This window comes from Rhinopithecus roxellana, chromosome 7, assembly GCF_007565055.1.
Source record: "Rhinopithecus roxellana isolate Shanxi Qingling chromosome 7, ASM756505v1, whole genome shotgun sequence".
NCBI classification, from domain to species: Eukaryota; Metazoa; Chordata; class Mammalia; order Primates; family Cercopithecidae; genus Rhinopithecus; species Rhinopithecus roxellana.
Genome location: NC_044555.1, coordinates 125,147,265 through 125,165,549, shown reverse-complemented (window position 1 = coordinate 125,165,549; position 18,285 = coordinate 125,147,265). Strand labels below are relative to the sequence as shown.

The following is an 18,285-nucleotide window of genomic DNA, read 5'->3' as shown; positions in this document are numbered from 1 at the left end:
CTGGCCAGGCATGGTGGCTCACATCTGTAAGGCCAAGGCCAGAGGATCACTTGAAGCCAGGAGATCAAGACCAGCCCAGGCAACAAAGCGAGACTCTGTCAAATAAAAAAAAAAAAAAAAAAAAAAAGAAGGAAGGAAGGAAGAAAATAAATTATAAATTAGCCTGGTCTCATTAACAGGAAATTCTAATATAGGCTAGATATTAGGTATTCGGGACTTGTTAATTTTCTTAGATATGATAATGGTATTGTTATTATGTAGAAGAATATCCTTATTCTTAGGAGATGCATAATTAAGTATTTAATTGAGTGCCATGATGTCTGCAACCTACTTTCATTTAGCTTAGCTGAAAAGAGAGTGTTTGTGTGTATACACATAAACAGATAAAGCAAATACAACCAAACTTTAACAGTCATCGAATCCAGCTCACAGGTATGTATTTCATAGTTCTATTCTTTCAATTTTTCCTTATGCTTGAAATTTTTGTTATGAAAAATTATAAAGAAAAATAGCAAAGCTCTCATTTTTATTTAAAAGTCTATTAAAGATTTATCATTCCACTCTGTATATTCTACTAATAATCTTATTAATATTACAACACTTAGGGATTAAAAAGTTAGAGCAACAGTGATGCAAAGCAAAGTATAGATAGAAGACTGAAAGATAATATGACAAAAAGTTTAACAGAAATTACCTCTAGGCAGTGGGACTACTGGATTTTTTTCTTTTTACTTTTCTATATTTTACAGTACATGTTACACTTTTTAGGTTAAAAAATTGTTTAAGGTAACAGCTCTTTTTTTTTTTTTTTTTTTTCTTTGAGACAGAGTCTCGCCCTGTCACCCAGGCTGGAGTGCAGTGGCGTGATCTTGGCTCACTACAACCTCCACCTCCAGGGCTCAAGCAATTCTCCTGCCTCAGCCTCCTGAGTAGCTGAGACTACAGCCGTACACTGCCATGTCTGGCTAATTTTTGCATTTTTAGTTGAGATGGGCTTTCACCACATTGGCCAGGTTGGTCTTGAACTCCTGACCTCAAGTGATCCACCCACTTTGGCCTCCCAAAGTGCTGGGATTACAGGCATGAGCCACAGCACACGGCCGGTAACAGCTTTTGAACACAAGCACTACAAAGACATACATCATCATGTTAGTACAAAACTGGCAAAAAAAAATACACTGAACAACTACATTCACTGTGAATATCATCGAAATGGCCATCTCAAATAATGTAATAACTTTCCCCACCTATATAATCCCTAAACATTATGCAGAAATAAAAGGCCAATGATAAGTTTTGGGCCTTTCAAAGGAGATGAGGAGTTTCTTACATTAGTTTTTGGATTATAATTCACGATTTTATGTCTTTATATTAAAAAAGTATTCTTTGCAAATTGTGGGAACTGAGAGTGTAGAATAATAGCAGGAAAAGAGTACTTACCCTCCACAGACCCCTGGTGCCTTCTTGTTGGTATATATCGATAAAGCTTCCAATCATGCTCCCTTGGAACAAGCTTCCTTGAGCCTGCATTCGAATCTAAAATGAAAAGAGGTAAACATTTTATTTTGTCAGAGAGAACCAAAACGCTAAATTCATTTTAAATTCATTTAAATTCATTTTAAATTTATCTAAAATTTAAAAAGCAGTATTCGGGAATCCCAGAAAAATATCTGCTATTATGATAAGTTAATTAGTTAAACTGTATAGAAAAAGAATTTGTGTCAAAGTGTATTTTATAAAGATGATTTTCATCAGCCTCACATTCCTCACACTAAGTCTATTATTTCTGGAGCCAGAAGAAAATCTGGGGAAAAGAAAGAACAAGTGTACAGCAGGACTAAAAAATGACTCATTTAGTGAAAAATTAGAAACAACTTAATATCCAAAAACAACAACTACACAGATTGGTTACAGAAATTATACATTCATTTAATAGAACACTATGGAGCCATAAAATTTTGTTGTACGATGGTATTTGCTGACACTGAAAGATATCAAAAATTGCTAACCAGAAAAAAAATACTGCAAAGTACTATATCATTTTTATTAAAAACATGTAAACTTAAAAATATCCATAAGCACAGCAAAGAGACGAGGTGAACATATAAAACTAAATACTTACAGTGGTTTATGTCTGAGTGGTGAGGCTATAAGTAAGCATTTTTCTCTTTTGTGTTTTTTCTGCCTTCCACATTTTTTTACATTAAACATGCATTGCTTATGTAATTATAAAAAGGAAAAATGTGTTTTAAAATATAATTTTATGTTTATGAGACCTTAAGTTGAGTTCTATTTATAAAAAGCATGATATTATATTCTGCCAAGTGGCCTTTCAGAGCTGCAAGAAAGGAAAGATAGCATTAAATGGCCGTGTAAAAGGTTTGGTACAATTCCCCACAGACTCTGCACACATACAATCCTAGTAGTCAGTCACTAAATACTAGTGGCCCAAAGGTAGGCCTGATTTTTATGCTACCATTCTAGGTTTCAACAAATGTATTTAGTAAGTCATGTAATGGCAACATGCTTTTATGCAGAAAGTTAACTGTTACTACTAAGAGTTTTAAAATATTATAATTATAAAAACCTAAACCCATTAAATCAAGATACAAACTGTCACAAAGACAAATCAAAACTACTAATATACTGTGGTAAGTAGAACACTTCTTTAAGGAGGTGATTCCTGAGCAACACAGGGACTAGCGTGAGGCAAGTGAAGTACTTTTCTTAGGCATGAAATGTAAGGGAGTGCAAGAAAACCTCAGTAATCAAGATAAATGACATCTCAATATGATATTTTTTAACCAAAATTAACCTTTTCTTAGGCATGAAATGTTAGGGAGTGCAAGAAAAACTCAGTAATCAAGATAAATGATGCCTCAATATGATATTTTTAACCAAAATTAATCCACAAAAAGCCATGATGAATCAAATATCAAATTTAACTAAAGCTAGGAATCAAACAGGGCCAGGATTAGGGTGAGGTGAATGAGATGAGTTATATGAAACCTTGGTATCTGGTTCATCATGAATTTTTTGCATTAATTTTGATTACTTAAAAATACTGCATACAAATGTTGTTTGTATTGATAACTGAGTTTTGTGGCACCTTCTTACATTCTGCATCAAAGGGGACTGCCTTACTTGTTTTGCCCTAGTCCTGGCCCTGTTTATGAGCCTTGTCTTGAAGGACAAATTCACCAGGAAAATGAGAAAGACATTTCAGGAAGAAAGTGCTACATGCACAAAGGCAAAGAAGCAGTACATAGTAGATCAGATATGGATTTAGATAGATCTTTCTAGCTTTATCTGGGGATGGGTTGAGGAAGTGGAGTACACACTAGAGTGAAAGGACAAGTTAGGAGGCTACTGAGATGAGGTCCTACAACAGGAATGGTGCGGAAAGGACAGAGTTGGGAAAGATAGATGAGGCAAAATCTGTAGAAACTTGGTATCTAATCCAATACTAGAAGGAAGCAAAGATATAGAAGAATCAAAGATGATCTAGGTTTCTAGTTTAGATGACCCAGCAGGTCTGGGTAGTGTGGTAGATATTAGTTGTCTCCCAAAATCTACTCTCCTTTCTTGCAGCTAGATGTAGCCATGGAACTAAGTCCTTCAGAATGGAACATGAACAGAAATAATGGTTGAAACTTCCCAGTGTCTTACTTAGAAGGAAATCACCTGTATTTCAGAATAGCCAAACGCCCTACTAAATGAGAAAAAGTTGTCCTTGGCCGCCTATAATCCCAACACTTTGGGAGGCCAACGTGGGCAGATCACCTGAGGTCAGGAGTTTGAGACCAGCCTGGCCAACACAGCGAAACCCCGTCTCTACTAAAAATACAAAAATTAGCCAGGCGTGGTGGTGTGCACCTGTGTAATCCCAGTTACTCGAGAGGCTGAGGCAGAATTGCTTGAACCCAGGAAATGGAGGTTGCAGTGAGCTGAGATCACGCCATTGCACTCCAGCCTGGGCGACAGAGCAAGACTCCATCTCAAAAAAAAAAAAAAAAAGGTTGTCCTTGCAGAAGAATTCTAGCTAAGAAACATGGATGGAATGATGGAATCAGAAAATCATCACTTTGCGACCTTAAATGAAACAATTGATTCAGGTAATAGTCACTAATGGATGAAACCATTAGATGAAGGATTGACAGGAAACTACAAAGGAGAAATTGGACTGTCACGCCTGAACCCACTGATCAATCTTAACATACCTATATTGGGACAACCAAACACTGTGTGCCTCCTCACATGACTCAGTATGACCTTTACAGAAACCTTCCTTTTACAGAGATAGAAGATTTAGAGGACTAAGTTACAAAAGACAAATCCAAAACTTGGGAATTCTAAAGGAGAGCTGATCCCATTTATTTGACAAGTTAATGGCAAAAAGCAAATAAATAAATAAATAAATAAAAGGTATATGGACAGGAGTAGGGTACTCTAGAATAAAAGGGACTTAAGAAACATAACAATTAAATATAATGCATAGGCTTTGGAACCCAAATTAAACAAATCAACTGTAAAATATAAGACAGTCTGGAAATGTGAACATAGATTATTAGATGTTATTAATGAATAAATGTTAATTTTGTTCAATGTAACAATAGCATCGTGGTTATATAGAAAAATATTCCATTTATGAGATGCACATCAAAGTATAGGGGGGGAAAATGACAATGTCTGGAATGTGCCTTAAAATAATTCAGAAAAAGGGAATAAAAAAGCACGTCTAGCAAAATCTCAGCTATCTCGGTGACGTGTACAAAGATGTTCAATGTACTATGTTATTTTCTACTCACTCATATGTTTGGAATTGCTTATCAAAAACTACATATTTAAAGATTTAAACTGTTAAAGATAAAAATGGAGGCGACAATTGAGATAAACCCCAAGACCAGACACCCATCATCAGGTAACCGAAACTTAAGTCTTCCTATTTCTTCAGAACTGCTATCTCTAATCAATAACAACAAAACATAAGCTTTATATCTTTGTCAGAATGCTTCAGTGAAATGAAACCAATAACTATAGACAATCACCTTAAACAGCTGCTTGCCTTTAAAAGAAGGATAATTTATAACAGTCAATCACAAAAAAGGTCAAAATGTTTCTGCCCTTCTGCTTTATAAACTGTACTGTAAGATAAGTTTGTTATCACTCGGTTTGAAGTATCCTGAATCAAGATCTGTACTTTATCTTATTGCATACAATAAACTTTAAAACTTTTCCTGATTTTATTTTTGACAAATCAAAAGGTAACTGCTTTCCCTTTACTCTCCCCGCATGGGTTGGAATGAAGGTTTGCTGGTGCTCCAACTTCAACTATACAGATTAAAATAATACCACAGGACAGGGGTCAACAAACATTTTCTATAAGGGTCCAGACAGTAAATATATTAGGCTTTGCAGGGCTTATAACCTCTGTTGTGACTACTCAGCTCTGCCACTGAAGCACAAAAGCAACTATAGACAATAAATAAACAAATGGAGTGGCTGCGTTCCAATAAAACTTTATTTACAACAGGGAGTGGGCCAGATTTGGCCCACAGACAGTAGTTTGCCAATCCCTGCCCTAGGAGATGGCAGTGCAACAGAAATGAAGAAACCTGGATCCTGGATGAATACATGAAGTAGTGCTGCCTTACTAGCATTAACTGCAGTCCTCTAGATGGTTACATGAGAGAGAAATAAACTTGTATATGGAGACGTTTTATTTTTGAGTTTCTTTGTGACAGTATCTTAGCCTATAACCTAACTGGTACAGTGAGAGCTAAAGTATTAAGAATGAAAAAGGTGGTCGGGCACAGTGGCTCACGCCTGTAATCCCAGCACTTTGGGAGGCCGAGGCAGGCGGATCACGAGGTCAGGAGATTGAGACCATCCTGGCTAACATGGTGAAACCCTGTCTCTACTAAAAATACAAAAAATTAGCCGGGCATGGTGGCAGGCACCTGTAGTCCCAGCTACTTCGGAGGCTGAGGCAGGAGAATGGCATGAACCCAGGAGGCGCGGCTTGCAGTGAGCCGAGATTGCACCACTGCACTCCAGCCTGGGCAACAGAGCAAGACTCCATCTCAATAATAATAATAACAACAATATTTTTAAAAAGAATGAAAAAGGCCACCAGGGAGAGACTGAAGAGGAGAAAAGAGCTAAAGATGGAACCTTGGGTGGAAGAAGAAAAAGATTTAAAGTATATGCATAAAAAGGAAGCCCACAAATGAAACTAAGGAATAGGAAAACTAGAAGAATCTAAATAGTGTAAAAACAAAACCAAAAAAGAACTTCAAGTAGAAGGAATTAGTCAAAATAGGTTAAGTAAGATGAGAACCAAAATGTCCACTGGATTGGATAATGAGGACATTACTGATGACCCTGCGGAGAGTGATTTCAATCAAGTAGCAGGAGTGATTACAGCAGGTTATGGAGGAAATGTGAAATGTAAAGATTACTCTTGTAAAATCTGGATGAGAAGGTAAGGAAAGAGATAGCATGGTGTTTTGAAGTCAGAGGGTCAAGAAAATATTTTAGGATAGAGCGATTTGACCATATTTATCATTTGAGAGCAGATAACCAGTAAAGAGGAAGACACTGAAGAGAAAGAGGACAAATGATAGAGAAAGGTCGCCGACGAAACAGAAATGAATAAAAGTAGAGTAACCAGGGTTTTTTTTAAACTTAAGCATGTATCAAAATCACTTGAAGGGCTTGTCAAACCAGACTGCTGGGCCCCATCCTACCCTTTCTGATTCAGTAGGTGTGGGATGGGGCCTGATCATTTGCATTTCTAACAAGTTCCCAGGTAATACTGGTCTGGTCTGGAAAACCACTACAGTAAGACAAGATAAGGATGGGTATAGATGGAAGTAAGTTTACACGTGTAAGGTAGAAAGGACATGAAATTGAGAGGTATAAGGCCAGGCCATAGGAGGTGGGGTTGTCTGCTGAGTAAGAGGAACAAGGAACTGTTCAATTAAATTATCTTCATAAATACTTGTTCTAAGTCAACAAAAATAAGCATGGGGAAAGGACTCCCTATTCAATAAATTGTGCTGGGATAGCTGACCAGCTATATGCAGAAGAATAAAACTGGGCCCCTACCTTTCACCATATACAAAAATTAACTCAAGACAGATTAAAGATTTAAATGTAAGACCTCAAGTTATAAGAATCCTAAAAGAAAACCTAGGACACGCCATTCTGGGCATTGGCCTTGGGAAAGAATGTATGACTAAGTCCTCAAAAGCAATTGCAATAAAGCAAAAAATTGACAAGTGGGACCTGATTTAACTAAAAAGCTTCTTCACAACAAAAGAAACTATCAACAGAGTAAACAGACAATCTACAGAATGGGAGAAAATATTCACAAACTATGCATATGATGAAAATCTGGTATCCAGCATCTATAAGGAATTTAATTCAACAAGCAAAAACCACATAACACCATTAAAAAGTGGGAAAAAGACATGAACGGACACTTCTCAAAAGAAGACATACAAGCAGCCAACAAACATGAAAAGATGCACAGTATCACTAATCATCAGAGAAATGTAAATCAAAACCACAACAAGATACCATCTCATACCAGTCAGAATGGTTATTATTAAAAAGTAAAAACAACAGACGCTGGCGAGGCTGCAGAGAAAAGGGAATGCTTAGACACCATTGGTGGGAATGTAAATTAGTTCAGCCACTTTGGCAAGCAATTTGGAGACTTCTTAAGGAACTTAAAACAGAGCTACCATTCAACCCAGCAATCCCATTACTGGGTATATATCCAAAAGAAAATAAATAATTCTACCAAAAAGACACATACACTCCTATGTTCATCACAGTGCTATTCACAATAGCAAAGACATGGAATCAACCTAGGTGCCCACCAACGTTGGACTGGATAAAGAAAATGTGGTACATATACACCATGGAATACTATGCAGTCATAAAAGAGAACAAAATCATGTTCTTTGCAGCAACATGGATTGAGCTAGAGGCTATTATCCTAAATGAATTAGTGGAGGAACAGAAAATCAAATACAGCATGTTCTCATTTGTAAGTGGGAGTTAAATATTGCATACTCATGGACAAAGATGGCAACAATAGACACCAGGGAATAATAGAGGGGGGAGAGAAGGAGGGGAAAAGCGTTGAAAAACTGTTGGGCACTGTGCTCACTATCTGGGTGATGGGATCATTCATATCCCAAACCTCAGCATCATACAATACACCCATGTAATAAACCTGCACATGTACTCCCTGAATCTAAACACTGAAAAAAAAAACAAAAACCTTGTTCTGTAAATCTAAAATGATATAAAAATTCTGTAAATTACTATCATTTTAGTCCAGAAAGACTGTCTCATATTTTTATCCATCAACCACCAGTGGTTTATTTCATATGTGTTGTTTTTCAAGTCATTCTCTCAGTTCTCAAACCCCTCTCTGAATTGCAATAAACAGATCTCACCTTTGCTAACCTAGCCACTTGTGGTTTCACTAGTGGTCAAATTTTAAAAAGCATGTGTCCTCTTACTTTTTTCTCACAATTCCCTTAAAATAATTTTAAAATAATTTTTTAAAACTTTGGGTTCCCCTCACTTATTTTAATTCTATATTTAGTGCTTTTAACTAATCATAAGTTTAAATATGTTAATAAGTAGAAAATAATTACCATTTTATGAAATAAGATGAAATTTTATATTAAAAGAAATATTTCAGTCTGTGACTTGATAAAACCTTAAAGAAATCCAATTATACTCTTAACAAGTCAGCACCACCAACCTATACTGTTCTGGTTCTGAATTCAGAATATTCCAATACAGTCTAAAATATACCATTTTAAAGCCAAATCTAACCCTTAATAGAAATATTAATAAAACAGGAAAAGACAGAAGCATTACAGACTTAAGGTACCCAAATTAGTTATTAAAGTAGGCTTCTCCAAAACCTATATTTCAATTTACCCCTCTGTTTGGCATCCTAGATTATACCACAGGTCAACATACCATACCAAGATTTAGAACAGGCAGCGATATGCCTTTCTTTTGTAAAACTGAGTAAGGGCTATTATGTACAGATTCATTCTCGGACCAATTTTAAGATGGAGTACAAATGGATGTGAGAGATCTGGAAATTGATTCCTATAAAACTGCATAGCCCTTGGAAAGAACCTACAGGGCCTTGCATACCCCAGTGTGAGGACCAGTGGATTCATGCATATCATAATAAACTGACTGCCATTTATTGAGCATCTACTACACCGAGTACAATGATAGGCAGTATATATATATATATATATATATATATATAATCAATGTTATAAACACTGTATTATCTTTGTTTTTCAAATGATGAAATTGAGGCTTAATGCAGTTAACTGATTTGCCCAAGGTTCTATAGCTGGCAAGTGACAGAGCGAGAATCTGAACCCAAATCTGACTCAAAGTTTATGCTCCTTTCAAATCACACTGTGTCTCTCTTACCTTTAGAACATCGGTGGGATTGGCTATAGTGGAAGATATCACTCCTGACACTACCCCACAGATCATATTAATTAAAAGAGTTTCATCTGTGAAAAGGAAAAGAAAAAGAAAAAGAAAGGTCTGCTTGTATTAGGTACCAGTTTGAGAACACAGTACTGACCTACTGGAGAAAGGGAAACTTGGTTAGAGAGATGACTTTACAAATGAACCAAAAAGCTTAGGAAAATAAAGAAACTCAAGTATTTCTACATCTCAATTCAGTGTTAAAATATATTAAAACTTGTAAAATACAAATCATTTCTAAAAACATCATTATTTCGGCTGGGCGCAGTGGCTCACACCTGTAATCCCAGTACTTTGGGAGGCCGAGGCGGGTGGATCACGAGGTCAGGATATCGAGACCATCCTGGCTAACACGGTGAAACCCCTTCTCTACTAAAAAATACAAAAAATTAGCCAGGTGTAGTGGCGGGCGCCTGTAGTCCCAGCTACTTGGGAGGCTGAGGCAGGAGAATGGCGTGAATCCGGGAGGCGGAGCTTGCAGTGAGCCGAGATGGCGCCACTGAACTCTAGGCTGAGCGACAGAGCAAGAATCTGTCTCCAAAAAAAAAAAAAATCATTATTTCTAAAGGACACTGGCTGGAACACATCCTTTTCTTCTTCATAACTATCAATATCCCACACACGAATTCAGAAGGTGGTATTTCCCCTTTGATCTTTTCAAACATCTAAAGAACATGCTTTTTAAGTATTTTTCTGGGTAATCGTCAACTCTAAAGATTCGGGAACTGAATGTTAAAAGAGAAAGTCTTCTCTCTAATACAAAAAACTTATCTGAATATTAATTTTGATAGGCCTGAGATCTCTCCTAGCCTCTGTTAATTTACAAAGTATTTCTGTAGTCAAATGTGAAAAAACAATCATTTAGAACTAAATCTCCTCAGCAAGAAAAAAGAACAAAGAAACCACAGAGCACATTGTTCTATAGTGAAATTCAATCTTTTCCGCTCCTTCACACCATGAAGACCCCACAAATAGAAACTAAATAAACCCAAGTGAAGAATCTATGAAAGAAAAATATTTCAGAAAGAGGTGGAAGAGAACCCTTCACGATCCCCCAAAAAAGGCTTCAGAAAAAGTTGATTTTAGGACAATAAAGTGATTCAAAGGACATTACTAACCGAAAGGCTTTCCAGCTGTCCCCAAACATCCAACAGCCCCAGGCCTGTGGTAAAATAACCATTTAGCGTAGTATCATGATGGAAAATGCTACAGCAGCAAACAGACATATGATAATGCTGAATATGCGTAAGGTAGCCATAGGTACATCAGAATTTAGAAGGTAGCCTAAAATTATTCCATCTAATAAAAGCTTATCAAAATTGCCAGCTAGAAAATGCCTTACAGTTGAAGTCCTCTTATTGATGAAGATAGCATTAATTTTCTGGACAAGATAGTTCCATGTTTCTTTTGGGATGATCACGTGCCTTGTTTATCGATAGGAAAAGGGACAAAATTTGAAGAATAGGTCTCTCTAATTCATATATCACCTCTGCAAAGATTTATTCCAAGTTAGAACAAGCTCACTTTGTCTTTGCAGTGACTCTCCTCTATTCTCAGGCACCTCATGACCAACACTTCTCACTAAGCATGATTTCAACAATCCCTTTGAGTATCACCTCAAAAGAGGGTGAGTATACTGACCTTCTAAACGTTCTACAAATAAGCGCTTCAAGCTTTGGTAAATCCCAATTTTAATGGTGCCATATGATGCCTGTCTTAGCAATGCAGGAGCAATTCTGCAAAACAAAAAAAAAAAAGTAAAAAAGTTATTCTCAACATGTATTTGCAGATTATACAAATCTACACAGCCTACTTATTTGCACTACCCATCTCATTCCACCCAACAACAGCAGAATATGATTTTTTTTTTCAAGCACTCATGAAACACTCACCAAGAAACTCAACATTCTGGATCATAAAACCAACCTCAACACATTTTAAAGAACTGAAATCATATACAATATGTTATTTGAAGATAATGGAATCAAACCAGAAATCAATAAGAAAAATCCTCAAACATTTAGAAATTAAACAACATACTTCTAAACAATCTATTGGTCAGACCAAGTGTCTGTCAAAGGAAACTTTTTAAATTCACAGGTCTAAATGACAACAAAATTCAACGTATTAAAATTTATGAGATGCAGCCAAAGCAGTGCTGAGGGAAATTTATAGCATGAAAAGCTTAAATTTTAAAAAAAAAAAGGGAGGGGGGAATCTGAAATCAATAATCTATGCTCCTACCTCAAGAAACTAGAAAAAGAAGAGCAAAATAAACCCAAAGCAAGCAAAAGGAAGAAAATAATAAAAAGCACAAGTCAATGAAATTGAAAATAGGAAAATAGAGAAAAATCAATGAAACAAAAAGTTGGCTCTTTAAAAAAAACCAACAAAATTGATAAACCTCTAGCAAGACTCACAAAGATAAAAAGACAGAAGATGCAAATAAAAAATGAAACAGGGACTAGCACTACAATCCCTGCAGCCATTAAAAGGACAATAAGAGTATGGTATAAACAACTTTATACTCATAAATTCAACACCTTAGAAGAAATGGACAAATTCCTTGAAAACCACAAGCTACCAAAACTCAACTAGTTAAAACAGATAATCTGAATAACACTCATACCCACTGCAATGGACTGAATGTTTGTACCATCCCCAAATCAAGATCTTAAAATCCTAACCCCCAATATGATGGTAATAGGAGGTGATTAGGTCATGAGGGTAAAGCCCTCATTAATAGGATTTGTGCCCTTATAAAAGGGATCCCAGAGAGCTCCCTCACTCTCTTTCTGCCATGTGAGGATACAATGAGAAGTCTTGGCAGTCTGCAACCCAGAAAAGAGACCTCAGCAGAACCTCACCATACTGGCGCCCTGATCTCAGATTTCCTGCCTCCAGAACTGTGAGAAATAAATTCCGGTTGTTTACAAGTCACCCAGTCTATGGTATTTTGTTATAGCACCCCAAACTACGATAACCTTAAAGAATTTACATTCTGGGCCGGGCGCGGTGGCTCAAGCCTGTAATCCCAGCACTTTGGGAGGCCGAGACGGGTGGATCATGAGGTCAGGAGATCGAGACCATCTCTGGCTAACACGGTGAAACCCCGTCTCTACTAAAAATACAAAAAGCTAGCCGGGCGAGGTGGCAGCGCCTGTAGTCCCAGCTACTCGGGAGGCTGAGGCAGGAGAATGGCGTGAACCCGGGAGGCGGAGCTTGCAGTGAGCTGAGATCTGGCCACTGCACTTCAGCCTGGGTGACAGAGCGAGACTCCGCCTCAAAAAAAAAAAAAAAAAAAAAAAAAAAAAAAAAAAAAAGAATTTACATTCTGAATTTAGATGCTCCCCAAAAAGAAATATTCAGCCCCAGATAATTTCACTGGGGAATTCTACAAAACATTTTTAAAAATTAACACCAACTTTACACAGTTCCTTCCAGAAAACAGAAGAGGGAATGCTTCCCAACTTATTTTGCCTAGTATTACCCTGACACCAAAACCAGACAAAAACAGTACAAAAAAGGAAAACCACAGACTAATGTCTCTCATGAACTTAGATGCAAAACTCCTTAAGAAAATATTGGTAAATTGAATCCAGCAACGTATAAAAAGAATTATACATCATTACTCACCTGATAAAGATTTTTTTTAAAAAATCAACCTCTACTTCCTAACAGTTGCAGATACGTCTTTAATCATATCAACGAGGCACTAGAGCCAAACTTCCACCCTATTTAAGTTCTCCTTTAAACTGGAGACATTCTCATTCATACCTCCTTTGGGATTCTTCCAAATTGCAGAACTATATTGTAGGAGGTATAAATAGAAAGACAGCGGCAGCTCAAATGGTTAGGATTTTTAAATGATGACTAAATATGCATATTTCTGACTTTATTCCTTGCTATCAGAAAAGAAAATATCTTGTGATTATCCATACTGATGAAAGAACAAGGTGAAACAGATGATCCACAAATCAGGATGGTGGATCATCTTCAGGATGCTTCAGGATATACTACTTGATTTTTCCCCCAAGAAAATTACCTTTTAAATTAAGTCTAACATAGTTTAACGATGTAACATAGTTTAACGATAACACTGATATCTATTATCTGAGTAATAAACCAGTAGCCCAGACGCAGGAGTGGCCTAGGAAACTGGCAACAGATGAACTACAAACTAGACAGTAAACCACAAACTTATGGCTAATCAAACGGTGATGATAAAGATGGGTCTCCCTCTCTCTCATTATGCACTTTCTGTTTAAACTGCAAGGATAATATTTTTTCAAAGAGGATAATTTTAAAGGAAGTCAGAATTTGCCAACTCAGGAGGGATATCACAAAAATATATATAATTAATTGGTGTTGTTATTAAGAGTGGCTATTATGACTCTCGGGAAATCTGCAGAAAGTCTATACTGCAACGACATATCCATTTTAAAATGTTATTATCACTTATAGCCAAATGAACACAAAATCCAAAGCTCAAGACTTATAAGGAGGAGAAATATAAACTGGCATATCAATACTGAATTACAAGTTGAAATGGTGACTATGAAACAGACACAAACTATCAGATAGCTGAAAACTATGGCTTCTTTAAAAAGCATTTCTGTTAATGATATACGGAAAGAACCAGTCTTACCCTGAATAGAGAGCCAATACACCTTCCTCTTTACAGATGCGAAACAGTGCGTGGAACATCCCTCTATATTTTATCTCTTTGAAACGGGCATCAATGCTTTGGCCTTGAACCTGAAGTCGTGTTTTGGTAAGGTCCACAGGGAAAGTCCCTATAAAGGAACATACTCATTTATAAGTATGTCCAAAGAATCACAGTTAAGTTGTTGCTAAATATAAGCCAAGGACAATATTTGAATCCTAAGACAAAGTCCTTTTTAATAACACATAGAAGATCTCTAGTAGAATACCACTGTCAGAGGACATGAGTTGCATGTGGTAAGTGAAATGCATTATAATATACATAGGCAGCACCAATTGACCCACAATATACTTCAAACTATAATATGATAAAATGCTTTAAGATTGCCCTATTATAAATGCAAAATAATTAAATGTTGTTTTTTATTTCATCTGTAATGTACAATCTGGCATTTATCAGTCTCCCTCCTGCCCCTTCCCACCCCAAGTGTCCCCACCGCTGTGTCTCATAAAATCTCCCCAAATTTTCACAAAGATAGGAAAGCATGGGATTGCTGCTCCAGATGCTCTTATATAGTGCTACAAAGTTTTGTGGGTTTTTTCTTTTATCTGTTTACAAGAAACAAATAGTCCCCTAATATTATGAAAGATAATGGCAAAGCCCTATTTGGTTCTCCTCATCCTGGTCCCTTAGGTAATTCAGGACTAATACCAGCAGAGTGCTTGGGGGGAAATTTTCTTTAACCAAACCTCTTACATCAACAAACAGAAGTGGTCATCACATTGACAAAATATATTTCAGGGTGTAAAACTAACAAGGTGATTAGGTAGCTCTGGTCACTGATGACCCGAATATCACAACACCACAGAATATGCCAAGAACGTCAGTAGTCATTCATGAATAGTTTAGAAAAGAGAATATCTGGAAGATGAAAAAACAACAATCTAAAAATATTTCAAAATTAAAATCATGTAGAAGAGAATCTTGTTTGATCTTGTTAGTATATTTTCTTCTAAAATAGGTTTGAAAAAAAGGACTTTCAGTACAAATAAACTTATAAACAATTTAGCATAAAAGACTATTAATACAGAAATATAGCAAAAACCCTTAAGACATATCAACTCCCTCTATATATTCATGTATTTTACTTAAGCCTAGCAAATTAACAAATCAGTAAACTACCAAAAAAGCTTTCCTTAGTTTGACTTTTCTTAACTCATCTGCCATAACATTAGTAGTACTTTCCCCGAAATATTACTTCATGGCTTTGAGACAATTTTCAAAATAACGTGAGCTTCTTATTTTTTATCTGGCTTTCACCAAAAATAACCATCACCATAAGCTACCATCTATACCATATAATGCAGATTTGTCCTTTCTCACATTCTTACCAAACTCAGCCACGATAGAGGCAAGGCCGCCATATACAAAGGGTTTCCAATTCAGACCAGACATCTCATGACTTACAGTGGTACTTTTCTGGTGCTAAAAATAAACACAAATCAGAACAAGGCACAAGAGTGAGGAGCATTTGTTAGCATCTGATCATATAATTTAGATAAACAAAATTGTCAAATAAAACAGAAGTAGAGGAAAAACCCTACCAAGTGGAATGACACAAAATGGGGGATCCTGTTTTATGTGCTGGATGATCATGAGTTTGTTCTTTACTGACATTTTGTAGGGGTAGGCGTGTGATTCACTCAGAGATCAACCTGTGCCCTTCATTCTCTTCAGTTTCTTTAATGTTATATTCATCCCCTCCCAGAGAAGAGACTTCAGTCCATCCAGCACACCCAACTTTGACATTCAACTAGATAATTACAAATGAAGGAACCCGGAATTCAAATTTTATAGGCTGAGGCATCTCATAAAAGCAGTTTATGGTATTCAGTTAGCTTGATTCAGGTACAAAGCACAGGCTTACACTACTACCCTCTCATATTCTTAGCCTTCCTATCTCTCCACTATAGGGTTTCTAGCTATATATAACTTTGTCCCCCCAACCAGGCCCAGGCTGAGCTAAGAACCTTTTCACCTTCCTTCTAGCCCCCAAAGGAATGATAGCAATATGATGTCTCTCTTCCCTCTGACATTTAACGTACATCCATCTAGTGGATCTCCTTTTCCTTCCTCTTGGCCTTTTAAAACACGCACATACAAATACTGTTCTTCTTTTATGTTCTAGTTATTTAACAATGTATTCTGCTCCCAGCCTCCCTTTTCTCCTTCCCTATCCCACCCCCGTTAGACCTGTCATCGTCAATCTTTTCAGCTTTACTCTCTTTTTATGCCACCTTCAGCTTGTTCTCTCTTGGATTTTATTTTTTCCACAGCTCTGCCCTCTAGGTTTTGCAAATTTTAGCATGTATTAGAATCATCCAGAAGGCCTATTAAAACATAGATTGTTGGGCCTCTCCCCCAGAGTTTCTGATTGGTGGTGTGGCCCTGAGAATTTGCAAGATCCCAAATAACGCTGATGCTTCCACACTTCAGAACTGCTCTAGGCATTGCCTACTAAATCCTGGTTCACCTGAAAGTAGTATCTGTTCTTAGCATGGACTCTCAGATTTCTTTCAAATATTCCTTTTTCAGAGCTTCATAGTATGTATACTTCTGAATTTCAAAAGCAACTTCCAAGTGGTTTATGGTCAGGAATGCAGACTCCTGAAGTCAGACTGTTAAAATTTAAATGCTAACTCCAGATTCATTTCCTGACTCCACCACTTACTAGTTCTGTGACCTTGGGCAAGTTATTTAATCTCTCTATGCCTCCACTTTCTGAACTGTAAAATGAAACTAATAATAAAAACTATATCATAGGGTTGTCGTGAAAATTAAATATCAAAAACATCTTGAAAAGTGCCTGGCACACAGTTCAATAATTGTTATTTAACTATCATTATTACATTTTTAAAAATTTAAGTACCCAAATTTACATCTTAATGGATATTACTTGCTGCCCACCCCTCCCTCCCATTGCCCAATCTGGGGTTAGCAGCTATGAGTCACAGTATCCCTTTAAAGGTTTTGCTTTGCTTCCACATAAGGAATTCTCTGTAACTAAGCAAAATACAATTTTCCAGAGAAGGCAGCAAACATGCTGATTAAATGTTTTATAGGCCACAAAAATTATTATGGAGTCTTCCTTTCAAGCATAGTACATATAGAGTCTGGGATAGATAACCCTTTTGGGGGAAAGTTGTTGAAAAGAATTCTAATGAGCAAAGCAAGAATAGCCACTTCAAATATCAATTGCAGCTGGAAATAGGAGTCTTGAAGACTAAATACTACCTTATCACCATTTCTAGCTAGGCCCGCATTTTCCGATTAGAATTGATGGTAAAATATGACACATATGGTGAGAGTAGAGATGGAAAAGCAAGACCATGGCATATCCCCTCTTTGAGTTTGTGAGGAAAAAATTAACTCTCCATTCACAAATTTAGAGATTGCCCCAAATAGTCTTAAAGGTTTCAGACAGCTACTTTTACATAAAGTTGTCTCTCCAAAGCTTTCTCTTTACAACTTTTTTTAATTCTTTGTATTACAGAGAAAGCCTCTATCGAAACTTTACAACCTGCTACCAGCCCCTTAATAAAGAAAATGTGCTCAGGGTTCAGGGAGTGATGATGAATCAGTGAAAGGCAGGGAGGACATGGCAAGATGATGAAAGACCAGTCGCTGAATCTTGTGACAGTTAGCCCAGAGGTTCCCTAATGAAGTTCCCACAATTCTGAGGTGAAATGAAAAAAATAAGGGCATTCAGTGCTTTTTTTTTTTCAGCTAAATGTATTTAATTTAGGGACTGTCTATTATTAACAGATCACATTCTTCTTATGCCTGGAGCATAGGCTAACTAGCCTGTATTTGTGTACGCTCCCCACACTTTCATTTATGTTTTACTGGCCCATGAAATCCAAAAATCTGAGGACCACAGGCAAAACCCACCATTGCCACAATCACTACTTCCCTACCCCCATCTGATAGTAAAATCTCTTTCACTCCAATGTTAGGAAAAAATCTTATGAAGAAATCCTGGATCATCTTTGATTAGATCTGTTTTT

General features: G+C 36.7%; 1 protein-coding gene across 2 annotated transcripts in view; it reads right to left on the bottom strand.

The window, feature by feature from the left end:
* The window catches only part of SLC25A14 (solute carrier family 25 member 14), a 33,863-nt gene that overhangs the window by 12,908 nt on the left and 2,670 nt on the right, over positions 1 to 18,285 (bottom strand). For both annotated transcript variants that reach the window (XM_010354804.2, XM_010354805.2), the window contains 5 exons: positions 15,610 to 15,703; positions 14,201 to 14,348; positions 11,194 to 11,288; positions 9,490 to 9,575; positions 1,441 to 1,536 (listed from right to left, as the gene is read on the bottom strand). In XM_010354804.2, the coding sequence (XP_010353106.1) occupies positions 1,441 to 1,536; positions 9,490 to 9,575; positions 11,194 to 11,288; positions 14,201 to 14,348; positions 15,610 to 15,703 (519 nt within the window). The remainder of the gene's footprint in view (positions 1 to 1,440; positions 1,537 to 9,489; positions 9,576 to 11,193; positions 11,289 to 14,200; positions 14,349 to 15,609; positions 15,704 to 18,285) is intronic.